We start from the raw sequence: 24354 nt of genomic DNA on the forward strand, positions 1-24354 counted from the left end.
GTTATGAGTCTTGCAACAGGATAATGACCCAAAACACACAGCTAAAAACACACAAGAATGTCTAAGAGGAAAACAGTGGACTATTCTGAAGTGGCCTTCTATGAGCCCTGACCTAAATCCTATTGAGCATCTTTGGAAAGATCTAAAACATGCCATCTGGAAAAGGCAACCTTCAAACACGAGACAACTGGAACAATTTGCTCTTGAGGAGTGGGCCAAAATACCTGTCAAGAGGAGCAGAAGTCTCATTGACAGTTACAGGAATCATTTGATTGCAGTGATTGCCTCAAAAGGTTGTGCAACAAAAGATTAAGTTAAGGCTACCATCATTTCTGTCCAGGCCTATTTCATGAGTTTTATTTTTTTTTTTTAATTCTGTGGAAGCATGGTTGAAAAGCAATGTCTGACTTTCATTTGTTCATTTTCATAGATTTTTGATTTATTATTACTTTTGCCAGATTCAAGTTATTTCTGTCAGCATTGTGGGTTTTTCTGTCATTAAACGAGGAGTACCAACAATTTTGACCACGTGTGTAGCCACCAGGTGATGTCTGCAACCGTCACTGAATATAATGTGACAGGCTAAAGTGCTCAGACCCGGGCCTGTAGTGCTGGGAGCTAGAGGCACATAGGAATCAGTCAATTTACCTAGAAATGTTGCAGATTTTCTGTGAGGATATGCGCTTGTAACATCTGCAGCAGATGAAGTAGTGACAAGTGAAGATTTTCACAAACCTTGCACACATGCCACGGGAAGATTGCTGAGGTGAGTTACTTGGTTTTACTGCAAAAGAGAAAACTGCAACAAAACGGGCACGATTTGGTGTCGATTTACTGCTTTGGATTCATGCAAACATCCTGACAAATTTTCCACAGCAAAACTGATACATGTGAACGTCCCCTTATAACGGAAGAATCGGCCTTCATACAGCCGTCCTCTATCATCACCCCTTGTGATGACCAGAGACCCAGCAATGACAATAGCAAGACACTGGTGGGACATATCTGCCCGTCAATGGCCAGACTATGATATAACCAGGGTCATATCAATCGTGGTCGCAGAGGGTGCAACCGGGCCCGTGTCGGGGAGGTGCCACTGACGACAATGTCTCCTGAATGTGGGACCTCGGAAGCACATTCTGGTGCAATTTGCTGCTGTGCAGACAACTGCTCCATGTGCTGCAATACATGTTGCCAACCATTCAGAGGCCAGCAGCTGACTTTGGCTTGCCAGTGATGTCATGTTCTGCCCATGTCGTCAAGCAGACATCATCTGGCTCCTGTGTCGGCTACAGAAGAGGATGCAGTGTGGCGTGGGAGCGGAGGAAAGTGAGAATAATAAATATATATTTTTTTAATGTGCTGGAGAACAGAAGGCTCCTAGGATGGGGGACAATATACCAGGATTGGGGCAATAGACCAGAATGGGGGACAATAAATTAGGATACAGACAATATATAGCTACATAGTTACGTAGATTGAATAAAGACCTTGGTCCGTCAAGTTCAACCTTTCTCCACCAATTGTACCTTTCGTCACTAATCTAGCTATAACCTGCAATGTTATGTGTATCAAGGAAATCGTCCAGCACTTTTTTAAAAGCTACTACAGTGTCTGAGATTACTACCTCCTGTGGTAGGGCATTCCACAGTCTGACTGCTCTAACTGTAAAGAACCCTTTCCTGTTTATCTGTCTAAATCGCCTTTCGTCCATCCGTAATGAGTGCCCCCTAGTCCTCAGCACGGGCCTTGGAAGGAACAAGTCATGTGCCAGTGTTTTATACTGGCCATACATATACTGTATTTATACATGTAAGGCTAGGGTCACATTGTGTTAATGCAGCCCGTTCAACGCATAGCGTTGACGGGCTGCGTTAACGCTATAGCATTATGCGATCGTGTTATGCTTTCCCGCTAGCGCAGATGATTCATCTGCGCTAGCGGTGACGGAGCCTCAGACGCTGCAGCCCGCGTCCGAGGCTCCGTCACTGAATGACGGCACATTGCGAGCGCATGACGCTTTATGGCATGCGTTGAGATGCGCCCGATAATGGGGGTTAATGGCAGCGTTAACGAACTGCATTACACCGCGTTATGGCGCAGTGTAACGCAGTCCGTCTAACGGACTGCCATAACGCTATGTGACCCCGGTCTTAATGAGATCCCCTCTGAGGCTTTTTTTTTGTAAGCTAAACAAGCCCAACTTTTCCAACCTCTCATCATATGAGAGGCCTTCCGTCCCTTGTAGTAATCTAGTTGCCTGTCGTTGAACTGATTCTAACTTCTGAATATCCTTTTTAAAATGTAGAGACCAAAACTGGATCCCATATTCTAGATGTGGCCTACCAGTGATTTATAAAGGGGTAATAATATCGTGGGATTTTATCTCTCTTTTCATACATCCTAAAATCTTGTTTGCTTTTGCAGCTGCTGCTTGACATTAAATGCTGCTGCTCAGCTTACTTGTACCTAGAATACCCAAGTCCTTCTGTTCTGTAGTGCTGATTACACTCCCATTTAATGTGTATGCGGCAATAGGATTACTCCGTCCTAGGTGCTTTACTCTACATTTATCTATATTAAATCTCATTTGCCAAGTGTTTTCCCATTCATTCATCTTATTCAGATCGTTTTGAAATATTTTAATTTCATGGTCTGGTTTTAATATCCTACATAGTTTGGTGTTGTCAACAAAGACTGGCACTTTACTCTCCCATCCGTAAGGTCATAAATAAAGAGGTTAAGAAGAATCGGTCCTAGCACAGATCCCTGTGGTCCCCACTGCTGACTATATCCCATTTAGAGAATGGACCATTTATGACAACTTTGTTTCCGGTCTTTTAGCCAATTCCTTATCCATCCACTTATAGTTTCCCCCAGTCCTTGCTTCTGTAGCTTAAGTATAAGTCTGTTATGTGGAACTGTATCAAATGCCTTTGCAAAGTCCAGATAAATCACATCAGCCGCATTACCTACATCCAGATTTGCACTCACCTCCTCATAGAAACTCAACATGTTAGTTAGACACGACTTATTCTTCATGAATCCATGTTGGTTGTCAGTTAACATATTATTCTCTGCAATCTATTTCTGCAGGTCATCTCTTATAATGCCCTCAAAAATTTTGCACACTACCAATGTCAGGCTTACCGGAAGGCAGTTGCCCGGATCCACCTTCTTACCTTTCTTAAATATTAGTACCACATGAGCCATCCTCCAATCTTGTGGCACCGACCATGTTACAAGAGAGTCTAAGAATATGAGATACAGTGGTCTGTCAATTATGGAGCTCAATTCCCTCAGTATCCATGGATAAATGCCACCTGGACCGGGGGATTTGTCGATGTTTAAAGTGCTCAGATGTAAGTGCACTTCTTTTTGTGTTAATCTAGTTTCAAGATTTTGAATACCCTTTGTTTTTGTCTTATTATACTTTGTACTGTCCTGTTCATCCATAATGGTTTCTTTTTATTCCTTGACATTTTATTACCAGAGGGTATAACTTTTTTGCAGGATTCTAGTAGTATTTCCTTTAAAATTTTGCATTTATGTTCGGTATCCCTAGGTACCATGACGTTGTCCCAATCTATACAATTAAACTCTTCCCTTAATTTGTTAATCTTGTTCCTGCTTATACTAGGATGCAGGGACAATCTAACAGGATGGGGGCAATATACTAGGACAGGGGAAATATACCAAGATAAGGGTCATTATACCAGGATGGGGACAATATACCAGCATGGGGCACATTATACCAGGATGGGGACAATATATCAGGATGCGGGGACATTATACTAGGATGAGGGACAATATACCAGGATAGAGGACAATATACCAGGATAGAGACAATATAGCAGGATGGGGACATTGTACCAGGATGCAGGACAATCTACCAGGAGATAGACATAGCGGCCAGCAATGGAGAAAATGTTATAGCATGAGGCCCTGAATAGGAGGCATTATTATTGAAAAGGGCACAGAATGGGGGAGATTATTATAAGGAGCCAGGATGTGGAATATTGTTACATGGGGGGGGAGGGGGGAGAACACATATTTATTAATAGGTTCTAGAATGCTACAAGGACCCATGCAACTGACCAACATGCAGGTGGGGGCCATTGGACTCTAGCATATTTCCCAACCATCCCGGATCCAGCAGGACAGTCCCGATTTTGACAGTATTGCCCCGCTGTCCCGGCCGGGAGTTTACTTTTCCTGCACTGATAAGCCGCCACGCCCCCCCATGCTCCGACTCCATTCTTCGCCCTCCCAGAGAGACCCACCGCAGCCCCTCACTGCTAATGGATCCCAGCAATGATGTGGCTAGGCTGTTCTGTGCGCACAGGACCTGTGATGAGGTCACAGGAGGGGAGGAGTCAGGAGTCACATGATCAGGGGCCTCAGTGTATGCAGGACTCTGCTGTGCTGGTTGTCATGGTGCTGGATGAGGGGAAGTTTATTTGTGGGGTCAGGAGGGGTTTACAGGGTGGATGTAGCAGAGCTGTGTGTATGAGGTGTACAGAGCAGGGTCATGTGTGTATGAGGTGTATGGAGCGGAGTCGTATGTGTACGAGGTGTACGGAGCGGAGCCACGTGTGTATGGGGTGAGTGGAGCAGAGTGGCGTGTGTACAAGGTATACGGAGCGAAGCAGTTTGTGTACTTGGTGTACGGAGCGGAGCCATGTGTTTACGGAACAGAGCCCTGTGTGTATGAATTGTATGGAGCCGTGTGTGTGCATGGGGTGTATGGAGCAGATCCGTGTGTACGAGGCATACAAAGCAGAACCATGTGTGTATGTGCGTGTACAAGGTGTATGGTGGTGAGCATTCATACCTCCCAACCGTCCCGGCTCCAGCGGGACAGTCCCGATTTTGAGAGTCTGCTCCGCTGTCCCGGCCGGGATCTTACTTTTCTCGCGAACACAGGAGTACACAGTGGAGCCCCGAGGAGCATTTTAAAACTCGCACATGATGTTCTACCAGTAGTGATGTGCAGGAAGCTGACCAGAAATTAGATAATTTCGGGAAGAGATTGTGACGAAACCATGGAGGCACTTCAGGGAATGCTTCAGATCCATCAGCATGTTCTCCGACAGAGCATTGGAATCAGGGAAGCTGGCCATGTGAACAGATCATGACATGTCCTGCATTGGGAGGCTCAGGTGGGCACTACAATGGGAGCCGGGCTGCTGTAGTATCTTATAGAATCTTTCTTTCTTTGTCTCTGTTCTTTCTTTCCCTCTCTACCCTTTCTTTCTCTCTCTGTTTCTTTATTTCTCTGTTCTTTCTCTCTCTGTTTCTTTCTCTCTCTCTTTGTGATTTCTTTCCCTCTCTAATCTTTCTCTCTGTTCTTTCTCTCTAATCTTTCTTTTTCTTTCCCCTTGTTCTTTCTTTCTCTTTTTTCTTTCTTTATTTCTTTCTCTCTCTGTTCTTTCTTTTTTTTTCTCTCTCTCTGTTTTCTCTCTTTCTTTCCCATCTATCTTTCTCTTTTCTTTTCCTCAGTACCTGTCAGTGTGCCCATAATGCAAGCCACTGTGCCCTCAGTACCAGTCAGTGTGATCAGTAGTGTTAAATGGGTGCGACTAGTTGTGAAATGGGCGTGTTCAGGGCATAGCCTAAAATTTGCCGCGGCACGCTGGTGGCGCAGCAGCCTTTGTCCCTCTTTCCCATCTTCAAAAGTTGGGAGGTATGCTCTAGTTGCACCACTGGACATAAAAGTGAAATATAATGTCAGTAAGTTGGTGACTATAGTATCCCTCAATACATTGCAGACTTTCTACATAGGTCACTTACAGAACACTGGTGTCCTTCTGATTTGTTAATTCTCTTCCTTCTATAAATGTAGGACCCTGAAGCAGCGCGATCTCTGCACCACCAGCCCCTTGCTCAGGGTCACGCTGTAATCCCCCATGCGGCCTGTAGATGTCGCCGTTTCTGTTGCTGCAGTGCAGCTCTCCATCCATCCTCAGAGCCCGCGCGGCGCACGATCTGTCCCGGGGAAAGTCACCAGTGACACAGTAATCACTACTGATTGTACAACGTGCAGGACACCGGGAGCTGAAGTGTGTAAAGTGCATGACATGAGCTGCAGAGAAGAGCAGATCCCCCCCAACCTGGAATCACACGGCTATTACTAGATCGCCCGATAATGTCAGTCTGCAGGCTGTAGTGTAGACTGTGACCGACAGCACGGAACATCAACGCAAAAGGGCAGAATATAAAGGAATGAATGAAGAGCGCAGCACCCAGCCCTGGCGGCAGCAGCTCCTGTGCTGTGAGGCTGCAGGTGCCTGTGCCTTTAAATGCATGCGGGGGGAGGAGGAGGGCTCCCTGACACAATGGTGAGGGGATTGCTGAGCTCTGGGTGAGGGGAGTCACTGTGTGCTGGAGAGGGGAGGCTGCAGTGTGTGACTGGAGGCAGCGCTCATGCTCCTGCCTGGGAGAGCAGCACAGAAGGGGACAGAGAGGGGCAGCTCCCGGGTCCTGCATGGATGGGGCAGGGGCAAGTGACCGAGTGACCAGCAGCAGCAGCAGCGGATCTACTGGCCGGGATCACTGAGGAGCAGAAGATGCGGCTCCTGTGTCAGCCCAGCCTGCTGTGGATTGTGCCCGCTCTGCTCATCTGCTCAGCGCTAGGTAAGTGCCCCACATGTGCCAGCAGCAGCCTGGACCCAGGACAGGAGCCCACTGGACAAAAGTTTTCCCGCGAGGGCAGATGCCTCAGGTGCCCCATGTGAAGATGCTGCACTGCTCTGTACCCTCCCAGGAGGTGGTTTGAGCAAAGGTCTGCCCTGCCAGGAGGTGGATCATGTGCCCAGGTCTGTGCCCTGCCAGGAGGTGGATCATGTGCCCAGGTCTGTGCCCTGCCAGGAGGTGGATCATGTGCCCAGGTCTGTGCCCTGCCAGGAGGTGGTTCATGTGCCCAGATCTGTGCCCTGCCAGAAGGTGGTTCATGTGCCCAGGTCTGTGCCCTGCCAGGAGGTGGTTCATGTGCCCAGGTCTGTGCCCTGTCAGGAGGTGGTTTGTGCCCAGGTCTGTGCCTTGTCAAGCTGTCTTTCATCTGCCCAGATCTGTACCCTTTCAGGTGGTGGTACATGTGCCCAGATCTGTACCCTGCCAGGAGGTGGTTTGTGCCCAGGTCTGTGCCCTGCAAGGAGGTGGTTTGCGCCCAAGCCTGCACCCTGTCAGGAGGTGGTTTGCGCCCAGGTCTGTGCCCTGCCAGTGGTTGGTCTATGTGCCCAGGTCTGTGCCCTGCCAGGTGGTTTGTGCCCAGGTCTGTGCCCTGTTAGGTGGTGGCTCATGTGCCCAGGTCTATGCCTCGTCAGGTGGTGGTTTATGTGCCCAGATCTGTACCCTCACAGGTGGTGGTTTTTGGCTGCATTGGTGAAAGCATTACAGCTGGAAGGACCAGTGTGTGCAGCGCAGAGTATATGGGAAGGATCAGTGTGTACAGCACAGAGTATATAGGAAGGATCAGTGTGTATAGTGCAGAGTGTATAGGAAGGACAACTGTGTACAGCGCAGAGTATGCTGCTGACCCAGTGCATATAGCATTGAGTATACAGAGAACCAGTGCAGAGAGCATCGAGTATACAGAGAGAACCAGCGCGTATAGCATCGAGTATACAGAGAGAACCAGCGCGTATAGCATCGAGTATACAGAGAGAACCAGTGCGTATAGCATCAAGTATACAGAGAGAACCAGTGCGTATAACATCAAGTATACAGAGAGAACCAGTGCGGATAGCATCGAGTATACAGAGAGAACCAGCGCGTATAGCATCGAGTATACAGAGAGAACCAGCGCGTATAGCATCGAGTATACAGAGAGAACCAGCGCGTATAGCATCGAGTATACAGAGAGAACCAGCGCGTATAGCATCGAGTATACAGAGAGAACCAGCGCGTATAGCATCGAGTATACAGAGAGAACCAGCGCGTATAGCATCGAGTATACAGAGAGAACCAGCGCGTATAGCATCGAGTATACAGAGAGAACCAGCGCGTATAGCATCGAGTATACAGAGAGAACCAGCGCGTATAGCATCGAGTATACAGAGAGAACCAGCGCGTATAGCATCGAGTATACAGAGAGAACCAGCGTGTATAGCATCGAGTATACAGAGAGAACCAGCGCGTATAGCATCGAGTATACAGAGAGAACCAGCGCGTATAGCATCGAGTATACAGAGAGAACCAGCGCGTATAGCATCGAGTATACAGAGAGAACCAGCGCGTATAGCATCGAGTATACAGAGAGAACCAGCGCGTATAGCATCGAGTATACAGAGAGAACCAGCGCGTATAGCATCGAGTATACAGAGAGAACCAGCGCGTATAGCATCGAGTATACAGAGAGAACCAGCGCGTATAGCATCGAGTATACAGAGAGAACCAGCGCGTATAGCATCGAGTATGCAGAGAGAACCAGCGCGTATAGCATCGAGTATACAGAGAGAACCAGCGCGTATAGCATCGAGTATACAGAGAGAACCAGCGCGTGTAGCATCGAGTATACAGAGAGAACCAGTGCGTGTAGCATCGAGTATACAGTGAGAACCAGTGCATGTAGCACTAAATATAGAGAACCAGTGCGTATAGCCGTTGTGGAAACAAAACTGATCAGAATGATGACAGTGTCTATACGGTGCTGTGGTATATGTTACCGATACCTATAATAAACAAAATACAGGATATTTGAGTCCACTATGAACAGTACTAAGTATGTTGTAGCGGTCAGTGTCAGTGTGTGAATAGTGCTAAGTATCTTGGAAGTCCCCTGTGTGCTGTCCATTTCAGCAAGGGTCTAATCTGTATACATTGTTTGGCCATTGACCTTTTGTGGTGGAGAGCTAAGCTATTTGTACAGTGCTGAGTATATATAACATAAAGCTTAATATACTATGCCAGGCATACGGTCTCCCCTGACCTGTGCGGTCCATGCTGTGCGGTCTCCCTGACCTGTGCGCTCCGTGCTGTGCGGTCTCCCTGACCTGTGCGCTCCGTGCTGTGCGGTCTCCCTGACCTGTGCGCTCCGTGCTGTGCGGTCTCCCTGACCTGTGTGCTCCGTGCTGTGCGGTCTCCCTGACCTGTCCATGCTGTGGAATTGAAGAAATCGCAGGAACGCAGGATGCAGTGAGGGGCAGGAGGCAGATCAAGGGTTAACAGATTTATACTCCTCGCAGGGAGAAAGTGGTTATGAGGGTATGGTATGGAGCAATGTTGTAACGGAAAGGAAGGGGTAAAACAAGGGCAATCGTATGTTCAAGAGAAAATAAACTTATCAGTCTGTTGGCTTCTTGATTGCAGCTCCGTGGTCTCCAACGGTGGCACCGACAACAGCGGCACATGTAGTCTGAGTCTTCCGGTGTAGACGAAGTTCCGGTATGCGATGCGGGCGAGGGGTCTATGCTGGGTCAGCTGGGATACTGTTCCAATGGCTTCTACATAGTATGCTCAGTTCGTTGTGAGATACCTCCGGAGCGTAGCTCTGCTCTTTTGTGTATGCGGGTGAGGTGGGTTACAAAAGTCTATACAGTCCTAAGTTCTCTCCTCGCGGCACATGCGCTGTATTCACGGTCACAAAATGCACGGCACCTTGATCTCTGCCAGCTACTGGGCACGCCACACTTTCCTCTCTATGCTGTGTGCTGCCTGTTCGCGCCAAGACTCAATTGCTGACAACCACTGGCGCGCTGTTTCTCTCTGGTAGACATTGGCACCCTGCACGTGCCTCTCCCTCTCTGGACCTCGCTGCTGGCAGTGGGCGATGGTGGACGCTGGCTTGCATGATGCTGTCGCTCCCCCAACTAAGCACTCTTCTCCATGGCTGCTGCTACTGCTGGACCCACAGCTCTTCTCAGCACAGCAGTCCCTGTCCTTCTGGTCTGCTGCAGCCTAGCTCTGCTCTGTGAGCACAGCTCTGTCCTGCACGGCTCTGCTCTGCACTAAGGCGATCCCTCTGCGGGCAACGGGGGCTCCCTCTACGCGGCCTGTCACAGCGTCGGTACTCAGTGGTGAGGGAAGGGGAATCGGGGCGCGCCACGCACCGCTCTGCGTGCTGCACTCTGTCAGCGCCAAACTGTTCTCCAGCGCACGCTTTTTGCAATTATCCCCCTGCTGCTGCACTCGCATTTCTCCTCTCACCCTCCACCCTCTTCTCACAGTAGGAAGCTCCGTCTTGCTAGGGCTTCCCCCCAGGCAGCAGGGTAAGGTCCGCCTCACTAAAGCTTCCCCCCCGGGAACAGAGGATGCAGCCTCTCTAGTTCCAGACCCGGCATGCAGGTACCCACTGTCTTGTCTGCCCCCTTATAGGATCTCCCTGACTTATGCGATTCGTACTGTGGGGTCTCCCTGACCAATGCGGTCTGTGCTGGTGTGTCTCCCTGATCTGTGGGATCCATGCTATGGGATATCCCTGACCTGTACGGTCCGTGCTATGTGGTCTCCCTGACCTGTGCAATCCGTGCTGTGGGGTCTCCCTGACCTGTGCCATCCATGCTGTTCAGTCAGTCTCCCTGACATGTGCAGTCTCTCTGACCTGTGCAGTCTGTGCTGTGGGATCTCCCTGACCTGTGGGGTCCATGCTGTGGGATCTCCCTGACCTGTACTATCTGTACGGTCTGTGCTGTGCAGTCTCCCTGATCTGTGCAGTCTGTGCTGTGCGGTTTTCCCTGCTCTGTGTGGTCCATGCTGTGGGGACTCCCTGACCTGTGCGATCCGTGCTATGGGGTCTCCCTGACTATTGCGGTCCATGCTGTGTGGTCCGCGTTGTGCGGTCTCCCTGACCCGTGTGGTCCGCGCTGTGCGGTCTCCCTGACCCGTGTGGTCCGCGCTGTGCGGTCTCCCTGACCCGTGTGGTCCGCGCTGTGCGGTCTCCCTGACCCGTGTGGTCCGCGCTGTGCGGTCTCCCTGACCTGTGTGGTCCGCGCTGTGCGGTCTCCCTGACCTGTGTGGTCTGTGCTGTGCGGTCTCCCTGATCTGTGCGGTCCGTGCTGTGCAGTCTCCCTGACCTGTGTGGTCTGTGCTGTGCGGTCTCCCTGATCTGTGCGGTCCGCACTGTGCAGTCTCCCTGATCTGTGCAGTCCGTGCTGTGCGGTTTTCCCTGACCTGTGCCGTCCGTGTTGTGCGGTCTCCCTGACCTGTGCCGTCCATGCTGTGCAGTCCATGCTTTAGAATTTCCCTTATCTGAGCGGACCGTGCTGGGCGGTCTCCCTGACCTGTGTGATCTTCCTGAATCTGTGCCATCCATGCTGTTCAGTCAGTCTCCCTGACCTGTGCGGTCTCCCTGACCTGTGCAATCTGTGTTGTAGGATCTCCCTGACCTGTGGGGTCCATGCTGTGGGATCTCCCTGACCTGTACTATCTGTACGGTCCGCGCTGTGCGGTCTCCCTGATCTGTGCAGTTCATGCTGTGCTGTTTTCCCTGACCTGTGTGGTCCGTGCTGTGCGGTCTCCCTGACCTGTGCAGTCCATGCTTTGCGATTTCCCTTATCTAAACGGACCGTGCTGTGTAGTCTCCCTGACCTGTACGGTCTGTGCTCTGCGGTCTCCCTGACCTGTGCGATTCGTGCTGTAGGGTCTTCCTGACCTTTCGGGTCTCCCTGACCTGTGGGATCTCCCTGATCTGTAAGGTCCGTGCTATGGGGTCTCCCTGACTTGTGGGGTTCATGCTATGGGATATCCCTGACCTGTGCGGTCTCTCTGACCTGTGCGGTCTCTCTGACCTGTGCGGTCTCTCTGACCTGTGCGGTCTCCCTGACCTGTGCGATCTGTGCTGTGGGGTCTCCCTGACCTGTGTGATTCGTGCTGTAGGGTCTGCCTGACCTGTGGGGTCCATGCTGTGGGATCTCCCTGATCTATGCAGTCCGTGCTATGGGGTCTCCCTGACCTGTGGGGTTCATGCTATGGGATATCCCCTGACCTGTGCGGACTCGCTGACCTGTGCGATCTGTGCTGTGGGGTTTCCCTGATCTGTGTGATTCGTGCTGTAGGGTCTGCCTGACCTGTGGGGTCTTCCTGACCTGTGCGGTCCATGCTTTGGTTTCTCCCTGACCTGTGGGATTTCCCTGACCTTTGAAATCCATGCTGTGGGGTCCCCCTTACCTGTGCAGTCTGTGCTATGGGGTCTCCCTGACTTGTGGGGTCCATGCTATGGGATATCCCTGACCTGTGCGGTCTCTCTGACCTGTGCGGTCTCCCTGACCTGTGTTATCTGTGCTGTGAGGTCTCCCTGACCTGTGCGATCCGTGCAGTGGGGTCTCACTGACCTGTGTGATTTGTTCTGTAGGGTCTTCCTGATCTGTGGGGTCTTCCTGACCTGTGGGATTTCACTGACCTTTGAAGTCCATGCTGTGGGGTCTCCCTGACCTGTACAGTCCATGGTGTGGTATTTCCCTGACCTGTGCGGTCCATGATGTGGGATCTCCCTGACCTGTGCGGTCCATGATGTGGGATCTCCCTGACCTGTGCGGTCCATGATGTGGGATCTCCTTGACCTGTGCGGTCCATGATGTGGGATCTCCCTGACCTGTGTGGTCCATGATGTGGGATCTCCCTGACCTGTGCGGTCCATGATGTGGGATCTCCCTGACCTGTGCGGTCCATGATGTGGGATCTCCCTGACCTGTGCGGTCCATGGTGTGGGATCTCCCTGACCTGTGCGGTCCATGATGTGGGATCTCCCTGACCTGTGCGGTCCATGATGTGGGATCTCCCTGACCTGTGCGGTCTATGGTGTGGGATCTCCCTGACCTGTGCGGTCCATGATGTGGGATCTCCCTGACCTGTGCGGTCCATGATGTGGAATCTCCCTGACCTGTGCAGTCCATGATGTGGGATCTCCCTGACCTGTGCAGTCCATGATGTGGGATCTCCCTGACCTGTGCAATACTTGCTGTCACATTATGATTAGATGCCGAACATAGATGCACTTTTTGTGTGCTGTGTCTGCTCTCCTGCTGCCATCTCCTGCTCTCTCCCATCCTGTTTTATTTTCCTCTTTTCTCTCGGTTTTGCAACCCTGTCATTACCAGGCCGAGGTATGTGAAGAATCCACTGGACGTTCCCAGGGTTGTGTGTACAGTTGCTGCCGTGTGGCTTAAATTAGCAGTGACGCCCCCCATGAACTTGTGCTCTGCTGTCCCCAACACCTTTATCTCTATTAATTGCTACAGATGAGAGGACCTGAGAGGCGCAGAGCTTTCACCGCACTTAGCGGTCAATGGAAGTGAACCGCAACCATCACAATAACCAATTAACATGTCAGAAGAAAGATGTCCGACTCTCATCGCCTGATATGACATTTGCACCATTCATCCGCCTCACCCCCTAGTCCCCGATTATCGAGTCTATGGAAGTGAATGGCAGGACGAAATGTCAACACCCATTGTTGCTTTCATGTGGAATTTGTGGCGACTGATGACAATATCTTCGAGGCTTCCATGTCCGAGACTGACGGACCCGATGGGGCCGGTGTGACTTTCTGTCTGACATGTCAGTGCTGAGGTCTCCGGATTAATGGCTGCTCGGCAAATAGCTGCTAAGTGGCCAGAGCATGGAGGGAGCTGCCAGGGTCCGAGTAATGTCAGCTATTAGGATGTCACTCCAGGGATGGCTGCTCACTGCTCCTGAGGCAGGGTCTCCCAGCCCTGTGCTGACACCATGACAGATATTTGCTTTTTCTTCCTGACAGATGTAACAGTTTTAGGGATAGGAGAGTCACTTGGGAGGGTGTCAAAGGTGTCAGGGATAGGGAAAGTAACAAAAAAGTGTAAAGTTACCCACAAGACCTGAAACACAGACTCATGGCCATAAAACGAGACCATACAGAGGGTTTTATTACAGTTAGTCGATGCTTTGCCTTTGATCTTATGTAAGCAATCAAAAATTCCCCCACACACCACAAAAAAATACCACAATCCAGAGGACATCCAGGCAGCCATGAGAGCATGCGGACAGGGCGATAACTATAAAATATCGGCTTTTGTAACTGTAGCCCCAATCTCCTATCCAGACTCCGCATTGTCACATTATAATAATACATTGCAGAACGCCCTGGATCAAGCAGCACCTGCTACACGCAGAACAACCTGCATACACACGGCAGCCCTGGCACATGGCAAACAAGCCTTCTGCAGCGCTGCTCAAGGTGCCGAGCGTCTGTGGAGAAAATCACTTTCAGCAGAAGACTTCATCCACTATTAGTTCACGCTGAAAACCTGTAACTCTTCTCTCCATCCAACCAAACAAGTGACTTCACCGCCCTCATCACTTCACTAGCCAAAAAATCCAAAATCACTCTACGAAACCTTCCACTCCCGTCTGAGCCCTAAAGTACAGGCCCCGATCACCTGCCTCAGCACTGACTATCTGCCACTTATTTCCTACAAAAAATCAAATCACATCTGTCATTTTTGCACAGTCTCCTCAGTGCCTGGATCCCCGTTCCTCCCACACCTCAAGTTCACTTTCCATCTTTGAGCCTATCACAGAAGAAATCACCAGACTCCTCTCTTCTCACCCTACAACCTGCACCAGTGACCCTATTCCTTCACATCTCCTTCAGTCCCTCTCCCCGGCGTTCAGCAGCTAACTAAAACATTTAACCTCTCTCTTTCTTCAGGTATCTTTCCCTCTTTATTCAAACATGCCATCATAACCCCTTTACTTAAAGAGCTATCCCTGGACCAGAACGGCGCTGCTGACTACAGGCCGATCTCTAATCTTCCTTTCATCTCTAAACTCCTGGAATGCTTGGTCCACTTCCTTGGTCCACTCCCGTGTAATCCACTATCTCTCAGATCACTCTTTTCTTGACCCTTTACAACCTGGTTTAAGCCTGCATCTTGCGAGCAGCAGAACGCCCCGCTCCTCATGTGACTGCTGAACTGTGTTACTTTGTATTGTATCTATTGTCTGTCCCCACTTAATTGTACAGCGCTGCCTACTATGTTGGCGCTATATAAAGATAAAATTATTACATGCCCCCATGATAGTGTTCCAGCTGCTGCCCCTCATGTTATCAGTACGGCTTCTCTGTCGCTGCATGTTTTTGGGCCGGTGGTACTTGTCGCTGAAGACTGTGCCCAGAGCTGTGTCCTTGGCGCGTGGCTTCATGTCACAGGCTGCAATTTGTCTTGACAGCCGAGCCGCAGCTTCTTTCATGAATATGTATCCACACTAATCGCTTTTACCCTCATAAATTCTCATTAAGTGCCCAGAACAGCCACATAATTGGCACCGACATTGATCCCCATTAGTGAGAAATTTCCAGCAGTTTTGTTTTTAGTTGAGGATTTAGGGAATATTAGGTGGATGAGGCTGGGGGTGGGTAGAGCGACTGATGGCGGCCATTCTTCCTCCCCCATCACCCCAGCTTTCCCGCTGCCTCACGTCATACTTGATCCCCCTTAATAACGAGGTTGTTCTCTTGGTGTTGCACCCTCCTGATTCATCTGTTTCTTGTAATGTTACAATCTTTCTGTGGCATCATCTCCCCATGTACTGACTTCCTGCAGGTCCTGTGCTTATTCACAGCTGCGAATCTGAACAAGCAGAGCTTCAGTGTAAAGCAAGGACAGTTGAAGTCTCTATGAGACAGGTGGCTCGCTTCAGACTACTGTAGACATGCAGTTAGGCGGGAGTTGCTGATGTTTCTTTCCTAAAAGAGTCCATGTTCATGAGTCTCATTCTTTCCAACGAGTATTATTGCCGATTCCTCCACAAACATGGACACTCGCCTAAGCTGAGAGTACATGGTGTAAGGCGAAACACGTGCACTCACCTGTGACCATCTTTTTAGTTGAGGGAGCTTTCCAACAAGTACAAAACACCCGATACTAAATTTCTCTGGGTAAGGATTGGGGATAGAAGGTTGTTGTTGTCCTAGGCTGTCTGTTTGATATTGTGGCAATGCAAGGTACAGTGGGCACCGTGGACATGGGCGTCCGAACATTTTGCCATTTACCTGCAGAAGTCTAACTGGAGATCAGCTAGAAATAAAACAGTCAAGAGACAGCAAAGGTGTACCTCTGATTTGCTCTTCAGACCTTGTGGGGGCATCACAACACAGAACCAAACCCCAATCAGGGGACAATAAAACTTTCACTCATCTACAAACTGTTCCAATATTTATGGACACAACTGTTTATCCCTCTCTCATAATGACAATTCTGTGCTGTGTTGTGTATAAATATGTGACTCTTCAGATTTTGTATTAGTCTAGCCTGATGAAGAGACCTGCGTAGTCTCGAAAGCTTGCAATGTGTTACCATCTTTTCAGTTAGCCATTAAAAGGTATCAACCACTGAGGACTCTCAATTCTGAATATTTTTCTATCTACCGGCTAACACGGTACAAAGCCCCGTAATTCAGCCTTCTCCATTGTGACAGTCCATGGACTCCTATGGGGCACATTGTTCATGGCGTTTATTCGGTTTATCATTAGATTACACCTGGCACTGAACTAAGTGCTCCACAAATAAAGAACCGTACGCAACGACTCGAAGTTGACAGATAGAAACCAGACAACAGCATCGTACCCAAACCTGCATCCTGCACAATAGGTAGTGAAGCACATCAGACATATTATTCTACTGCAGAAGCTTGAAAACCTGGACCCCCTGCTCCTCCTGGATGCTGCAGAGCATGTGCTGAGGGGGCATCTTCCACCAGAACCCCTCCCCCGCCTCTGGCCTCTATCTCCTATGATCAGCTATTTGTCACACTGGGGTTTTCTACTCAAAGAATGGGCTCAACTTTCCCAACCTGGAAGTTATGTGACCCCCCCTCCCCTTTCCTTTAGCCTTGTCCTAGAGGCTAATAAATTTTAGGAACTTGAGCCGAGGTAAGGAGACACATTCCTTCTTTTATTCAATTGGATTCTGTTACATGAGAAAAGTGTATTTATCACCCAGAGTCGTTATATGGAGGAAATGGAGAGGAAGCGGGCAAAACTTCACAGATCAAAGGGGACAAAAGGCATCAATAATAATGAAGAAGAAATCCGTCATTTATAGAATCTGTATTATATAGAAGAAATACAAAATAAATGGAAGAAATTGTACAGAAGTAAGAAGAAGACAAGAATAATGTATGGAAGCAATCGATCATACAGGTTGTAAAGAACAAATCCACAATATTGGAGGAATTGATATTGTAGTATTCGGATGATCCTGGCTATGGGGAGCTTACATTTTCAATGTAAAAGTTTCGGAGCATAGCCCATCGTTAAAGAAATCAATTTTCGGGTTTGATCACACAGTTTTTTGCACGGATGCATTCCACACCAAAATCCACCTGAAAATGCTGGCAAAGTGCCCAATTATTTTCAATGGAAATGGAGCCTCTTCCAAAACTTCTTTAATATGACACAAGTCACTTGTCACGTCTGCCCAGATCTCAAAAGAACACTGCGGGGAGCGGATTAGCCCCATTAAATGGGATCAATGGTAGTTTAAATTGCAAGACACATGAGAATATCAAGGATACACCCCTAATAATAATAAATTTTATTTTTATAGCGCCGACATATTCCGCAGCACTTTACATTTCAGAGGGGATTTGTACAGACAATAGACATTACAGCATAACAATAATCACATACAGTAGATTATAACACATACCAAGAGGAAAGAGGGCCCTGCTCGCAAGCTTACAGTCTATGAGGAAAGAGGGAGACACGAAAGGTGGGTGGTAACAGTTACCCTGATTGTATGGACCAGTCATAATGTTAAGTGTGTAACAGTACAGACACAGAGGGCTAATGGAGGCATAAAGCATGTGGGAACATGATGCGGGGAACCTGGTTATGGTAAAACTTTTGGCTCCACCCCTGATTTCTGTCGCCGATCCTTGAATAAATACACCTTGGATTTTTCTAACTTGTGTTTTGGCCATAACAGTCGTCTTCCGGCCATGACGAATGTTCTCACAAGATGACAATTGTTGGTGTAAAACTTTCATAAGATAATGAGTAACTTTCATTTCGTCTACAACCTGAATAGGAGTTTAGAGAATATCCTCTTTCTAAAGCTTCGTAGGACGAGGGTGAGAGAATTGGTGCAGCACGACAGGAGCCCTGACGAGGAGAGAACGGCCGTGAATGCTGGGGATATTTGGTAGCTCGGACGTTCTCCTTTTAGGGTGTACTGGGCGATGGGAAGGTAACAATTTTCATGTCTGAATATATTCCCAGTCAGTTCCTGTATGTTCTGAAAATGGCAACATACATTGTTTTAGGCTTATTGCAGAATCAGTGGACCAAGTTACCTGGGACACATGACAATGGTATTGGTGACTACTTGCCTTTCTGTTTAGTTGACCACTAGATCAATATATGTGTTGACCACTAGATCAATATATGTGTTGACCACTAGATCAATATATGTTGCTTTGACCCAGAACATATCCTCTCCAGTGATCGCCCCGGTGGGGTCCATGTCAGGACCATCAGGGTGGCCTATAGATAAGTCCTGACCACTGAAATCTCTAAGATGTGTCTCGAATCAATGAAGCCTGGTATCAGAAGAAACTGCTGAACACGGGAAAGAGCCTGATCCGCTTCAGTCAGTGATAGATTGCCTCTCTGCTACAGTGCAACTTTCCCCCTGGAAGATGTGTGCTTGTGCCCCCAGGGATGTGATATTTTACAAGTCATATTCCTGTTTCTTTCATCAGTTGTCTGTTTGCGTCTCCATAAATGTTCCCCAGGAAAGGTTTATTGGATGCAACAGGCTGTAACCAGTGTCAGATGTGCTGCGCTCAACAACCTCGATCATTAGATCCCAGGACGCCGGAGGACGACCTGTCAGGGACACTTAGGCTGTGTGCACACGCTGCGGATTATGTACGGATTCATCCGCGCGGATTTTGTAAAATCCGCAGGTGAAACCGCAGGTCAAAAGACCTGCGGTTTTACCTGTGGATTGCTCTGTGGTTTTGCCCTGCGGTTTTTCATCTCCTCAATGGAGGAGATGGCAAACCGCAGGAGAATCCGCAGAAAGAATTGACATGTCAATTCTTTCTGCGGGTTGAAAACCGCAGATAATCCGAGCGGAAAATTCCGCACCGTCTGCACTGCGGTTTTTGATTCCCATAGGGAATCATGGTACTGTACACCGCAGCAAAAACTGCTGCGGGTCCGCAGCGGCCAAAACCGCTGCGGAACCGCAGCAAAATCCGCAGCGTGTGCACACAGCCTCACCCTGAACCACCCTCTAATGACACGAGCATGAACAGTTTAAGAAGTTCTAGTTTATGCCCCAGTGAGTGGTCCTTGGGTAGGGTCCTGCTCCATGATTAATGTAATACAGTACTCCACATTCATATATACAGTGGGGAAAAAAAGTATTTAGTCAGTCAGCAATAGTGCAAGTTCCACCACTTAAAAAGATGAGAGGCATCTGTAATTTACATCATAGGTAGACCTCAACTATGGGAGACAAACTGAGAAAAAAAAATCCAGAAAATCACATTGTCTGTTTTTTTTTCATTTTACTTGCATATTATGGTGGAAAATAAGTATTTGGTCAGAAACAAAATTTCATCTCAATACTTTGTGATATATCCTTTGTTGGCAATGACAGAGGTCAAACGTTTTCTGTAAGTCTTCACAAGGTTGCCACACACTGTTGTTGGTATGTTGGCCCATTCCTCCATGCAGATCTCCTCTAGAGCAGTGATGTTTTTGGCTTTTCGCTTGGCAACACGGACTTTCAACTCCCTCCAAAGGTTTTCTATAGGGTTGAGATCTGGAGACTGGCTAGGCCACTCCAGGACCTTGAAATGCTTCTTACGAAGCCACTCCTTCGTTGCCCTGGCGGTGTGCTTTGGATCATTGTCATGTTGAAGGACCCAGCCATGTTTCATCTTCAATGCCCTTGCTGATGGAAGGAGGTTTGCACTCAAAATCTCACGATACATGGCCCCATTCATTCTTTCATGTACCCGGATCAGTCGTCCTGGCCCCTTTGCAGAGAAACAGCCCCAAAGCATGATGTTTCCACCACCATGCTTTACAGTAGGTATGGTGTTTGATGGATGCAACTCAGTATTCTTTTTCCTCCAAACACGACAAGTTGTGTTTCTACCAAACAGTTCCAGTTTGGTTTCATCAGACCATAGGACATTCTCCCAAAACTCCTCTGGATCATCCAAATGCTCTCTAGCAAACTTCAGACGGGCCCGGACATGTACAGGCTTAAGCAGTGGGACACGTCTGGCACAGCAGGATCTGAGTCCATGGTGGCGTAGTGTGTTACTTATGGTAGGCCTTGTTACATTGGTCCCAGCTCTCTGCAGTTCATTCACTAGGTCCCCCCGCGTGGTTCTGGGATTTTTGCTCACCGTTCTTGTGATCATTCTGACCCCACGGGGTGGGATTTTGCGTGGAGCACCAGATCGAGGGAGATTATCAGTGGTCTTGTATGTCTTCCATTTTCTAATTATTCTCCCACAGTTGATTTCTTCACTCCAAGCTGGTTGGCTATTGCAGATTCAGTCTTCCCAGCCTGGTGCAGGGCTAAAATTTTGTTTCTGGTGTCCTTTGACAGCTCTTTGGTCTTCACCATAGTGGAGTTTGGAGTCAGACTGTTTGAGGGTGTGCACAGGTGTCTTTTTATACTGATAACAAGTTTAAACAGGTGCCATTACTACAGGTAATGAGTGGAGGAAAGAGGAGACTCTTAAAGAAGAAGTTACAGGTCTGTGAGAGCCAGAAATCTTGATTGCTTGTTTCTGACCAAATACTTATTTTCCACCATAATATGCAAATAAAATGAAAAAACAACAGACAATGTGATTTTCTGGATTTTTTTTTCTCAGTTTGTCTCCCATAGTTGAGGTCTACCTATCATGTAAATTACAGACGCCTCTCATCTTTTTAAGTGGTGGAACTTGCACTATTGCTGACTGACTAAATACTTTTTTTCCCCACTGTATGTTGCACAGACTTCTGGAATTTACTTGTCGCAATCCATCAATAACCCAATACAATGACCTCCTCAGACAAAATCGGATTGTGATGAGCAGGGGATAGATTTATAGGATGTGGCTGCGGTGGGGGAAGCATTATACTTGCTGGGGTCTTGCTTTACCAGCGCTGCCTTATTCTATGAATCTATCACAATCCGAATGTCCGAAGAAAGCAGTTATATAGAACATAATGTTATTTAACGATTGGTTGCTGCAAATAAATTCCAGATATCTTTACTACATTTCTACCAGTGCTTATTCTTTGTAACTTTGTAGATTAGTCCTGAACCATATTCTAGAAGGAACAGATCCATCCATGAGGCAGTCCTGAGAGTCCCCGGGCAGCTGATTGTGGGCACTCGGTCAAGAGCATGAGATACACTTGCCAAATGTGGATGTTCGTTGAGGCTGAAACGCGTTGGACATTCGATGTTCGGTAATTGTATCTTCGGACTTACTCAGATGTCCAGCGGTGGCTTGTGCCGATTGCACTGGCGTCTCCGCAACGATCGTTAGTGGAAACTTGTACCCAATAATCAGTAGTCGTCTTGTACATTCCTCATCCAAAATGTCCATTGGGTTCAGTGTGGCCTTAGGCTTTGCTTCGGCCTTAGCTGTAACATTTCCGGCCTGGTAATGGTTGTGTGATGTGTTCCGGTGGCCGGCTATGGTGTTGCCCTTGTTCACCCTCCAGCATGGATTTGTGGCGCTTCTGGCACATGGTTATCTGCCGCCCTCTCGGAGCTTCTGGGGAGAGGTTTTCACTTACTGCTTCTAGTCTCCGTTACTTGTCGCAGGGCAGAGGCTGCTTCTTTTTTTTTTTTTTCCTGTAAGGATCGGATTCTTTCTCTTAATCTATTTTTCCTTGGCCTCAATTAGAGAGAGAGCCTCATGTAATGACAGCGCCGCGGCCACCGGGTCCCCAGGTTATTAGAATAACAAAGCCGACAGAAGACATTTACTTAACAGAGGTCAAAGGGGAAAAAAACTCAAGGTGACTATTAGTGAATTTCAAAAGGTTAGAAAGGAAGAAGCTGCACAAGCATGGCCGCCATGAGGTCGCAAACTGCAGCGTCGCCTCTAAGGGGCAAAGTGAATGGGGTTTTTATTTCTCCTATGAATTGGTGCTAATTTCGCTTACCCAGAATGCATTTCGCTGCGGCTGGTGCAAGTATTCCTGCCAATAGCACAGTGTGTGTGCACCATTAGGAGTGTCCCCCTATGTCCGCCGCTGTGCTCATCCACAGGTGAGTGTCTCGTACTGCAGCCACGTACGGCCCTGTTGTTATCACATTCTGGAATTTCTACTATAAAGGACAACGGCTAAAGCAACTTACAAAAAAAGTAAAAATAAAATACATATTTCGAGGTACATAATGTAAGGCGTGTAAAGGACTCACGGTGGGATTATTACACACGGGTGGCGTCTTGCAGTTTATTGACATGGTGGCCCTTGGCGTCTGTCATTCCTATAAGGCGGTGTATGATTATTACTTTGTGGGTTCGCCATCGCCGTGTTAATCGCAGCTTACGTCTCATCCCTTAATTATCTCTGATTACTGGAGCGAGTGTCGCTTTGCGTTGGTGTGAGATTTAATTACAGGCAAAACAAACACTTTTCCCTCCTGTCAGTTTCCGGATTGCGGTGTAATTGCCATCATATAAATGGCGGATGAGCGACGTGAAGGTAAAGCACCGCTAAGCATTTAGGCCCCTGTCAAGGTGTTAAACGTTCTGTTCCTCCACTAGTTTCTGGGAAAATGTGATCACAATCAATATGGCTGCCAGACAACCTTTCCAGTTTTTGGAATAGATGTAACTAAAGGGGCAGAAGCGCGACATCTCAAAGTATGGCAGCCACGTAAGCCTAGAGGGGCTGGACTTTGGGCTTATAGTGTCCGGTGCTGGGACGGTTTGTCACTTAGGAGTGTGGGAGAGCTGGATGACAACGACCACAAAGCTAAAGGGTCACTCCGTAGTGAATATAGGATCAATCACGATGGGTGAAACCTCAGAACTGATCTAATGCCTCAGCCAATGTATAAGGGAATAAAGGTGGACATTTCATTATGAAATATGGGAACAGAGGGAGAAGTCAAGGCCAAGCCGTCTGTGGAGGAGTCTGACGTTCCTCCAGCTTCTCCTGACCAGCAGAGGAGGAATGATGGAGGTTGGGGTGGGGGGTGTACATATTTACTTTAGCACATTTTTGGGTCTGAGGTTATTGTATCCAGACACTAATAATGATGGAGCGTGATGCGGTATCTCGTAGGAAGCGATGGCTGCACTTGGATTCAGCCTTCGAGGTGTGAACATGGACTTTATAGACCGGTATTACGCACAGGACAGCAATGTCTGGATGTGCCGGACATTGATGGCGTGTTTGATACCTCGCGTTTCCATAGCCAATAACAAGGTGGGTGATCCGTTTACGTGTGGCAAATCGCCGATAAATCGACGTTATTAAACGTCTGCACATGCTGGGCGGCGGGGGATGGACGCACAATGCCCTTTATGTGCCACATTTATGAATGATTCCTTATCGACCAGTAGGGTTCGGCCAGTGTCTGGTTCCTGCACGTCTTTACGAGCTCAGGCTTCACATGTGCGGTACTATCTAACGACAAATGGCACTACCTCGGCTCTGCTGCATAAACGGCCTGACTTTGAGAGGATGTCCATTTTATATATTTTTTTTCCATGTGACGATACAAATCTAGGAAACGTCAGATCTCATTTCTGTTATTGCAGCAGTGATTACCTGACGACAATATGGCGGCTGGAGTTATCTCACACGTGGCCCAAGTCATATAATGTAGTCTTCACCGGAGAGATCTGTCCACAGCTAATCGGAGATCAGCAGCGGCATCTTCCAAGCAAAGCTACATTACCGGTGTACATAAACGTATCCGCTCCATATTCAGCTGATGATACAGGTACAATATGGCGGCCAAAAATATCTCACACGTGGCCCAAGCCATATGATGTAGTCCTCATCAGAGAGATCTGTCACTGCTAACTGGAGATCGGCGGCGGCATCTTCCAGGCGGAGCTACATTACCGCTGAGATACAGGTGTACATAAACGTATCCGCTCCATATTCAGCTGATGATACAGTTACAATATGGCGGATTTGCAGCCTCACATATTTTCGAAGCCCCCAGCTCCCCATCAGAAGGCAGCATCAAAGGCGTCTTCTAAATGTTCTTAAATCTCCCCGAAAGTCTCGATGTGATCCACAAAGCCAAATAATTTCATGATAAATCTCTATTACTTGGCCTGCCGCCCCCTTCACACGGGCTTCCATGATACAGGGCCTGACACCGGCTCCTCCGACACTAAATCAACGTGTCAGCTTTTAGCCGAGCCGATGTTTTATTG

General features: G+C 48.4%; 1 protein-coding gene across 2 annotated transcripts in view; it reads left to right on the top strand.

Moving 5' to 3' along the window:
* Positions 1-24354, top strand: part of ROBO3 (roundabout guidance receptor 3) — a 401016-nt gene that overhangs the window by 263819 nt on the left and 112843 nt on the right. The window contains exon 1 of one of the 2 annotated variants that reach the window (XM_073584882.1): positions 6328-6636. The exons of the other annotated variant lie outside the window; for it this stretch is intronic. Within the exon in view, the coding sequence (XP_073440983.1) occupies positions 6570-6636 (67 nt within the window). The 5' untranslated portion in view covers positions 6328-6569. Of the gene's footprint in view, positions 1-6327; positions 6637-24354 lie in introns of those variants that run through there. 2 annotated transcript variants of the gene reach the window in all.

This window comes from Dendrobates tinctorius, unplaced genomic scaffold, assembly GCF_039654945.1.
Source record: "Dendrobates tinctorius isolate UK_male_01 unplaced genomic scaffold, ASM3965494v1 ptg000086l, whole genome shotgun sequence".
Classification (NCBI taxonomy): domain Eukaryota; kingdom Metazoa; phylum Chordata; class Amphibia; order Anura; family Dendrobatidae; genus Dendrobates; species Dendrobates tinctorius.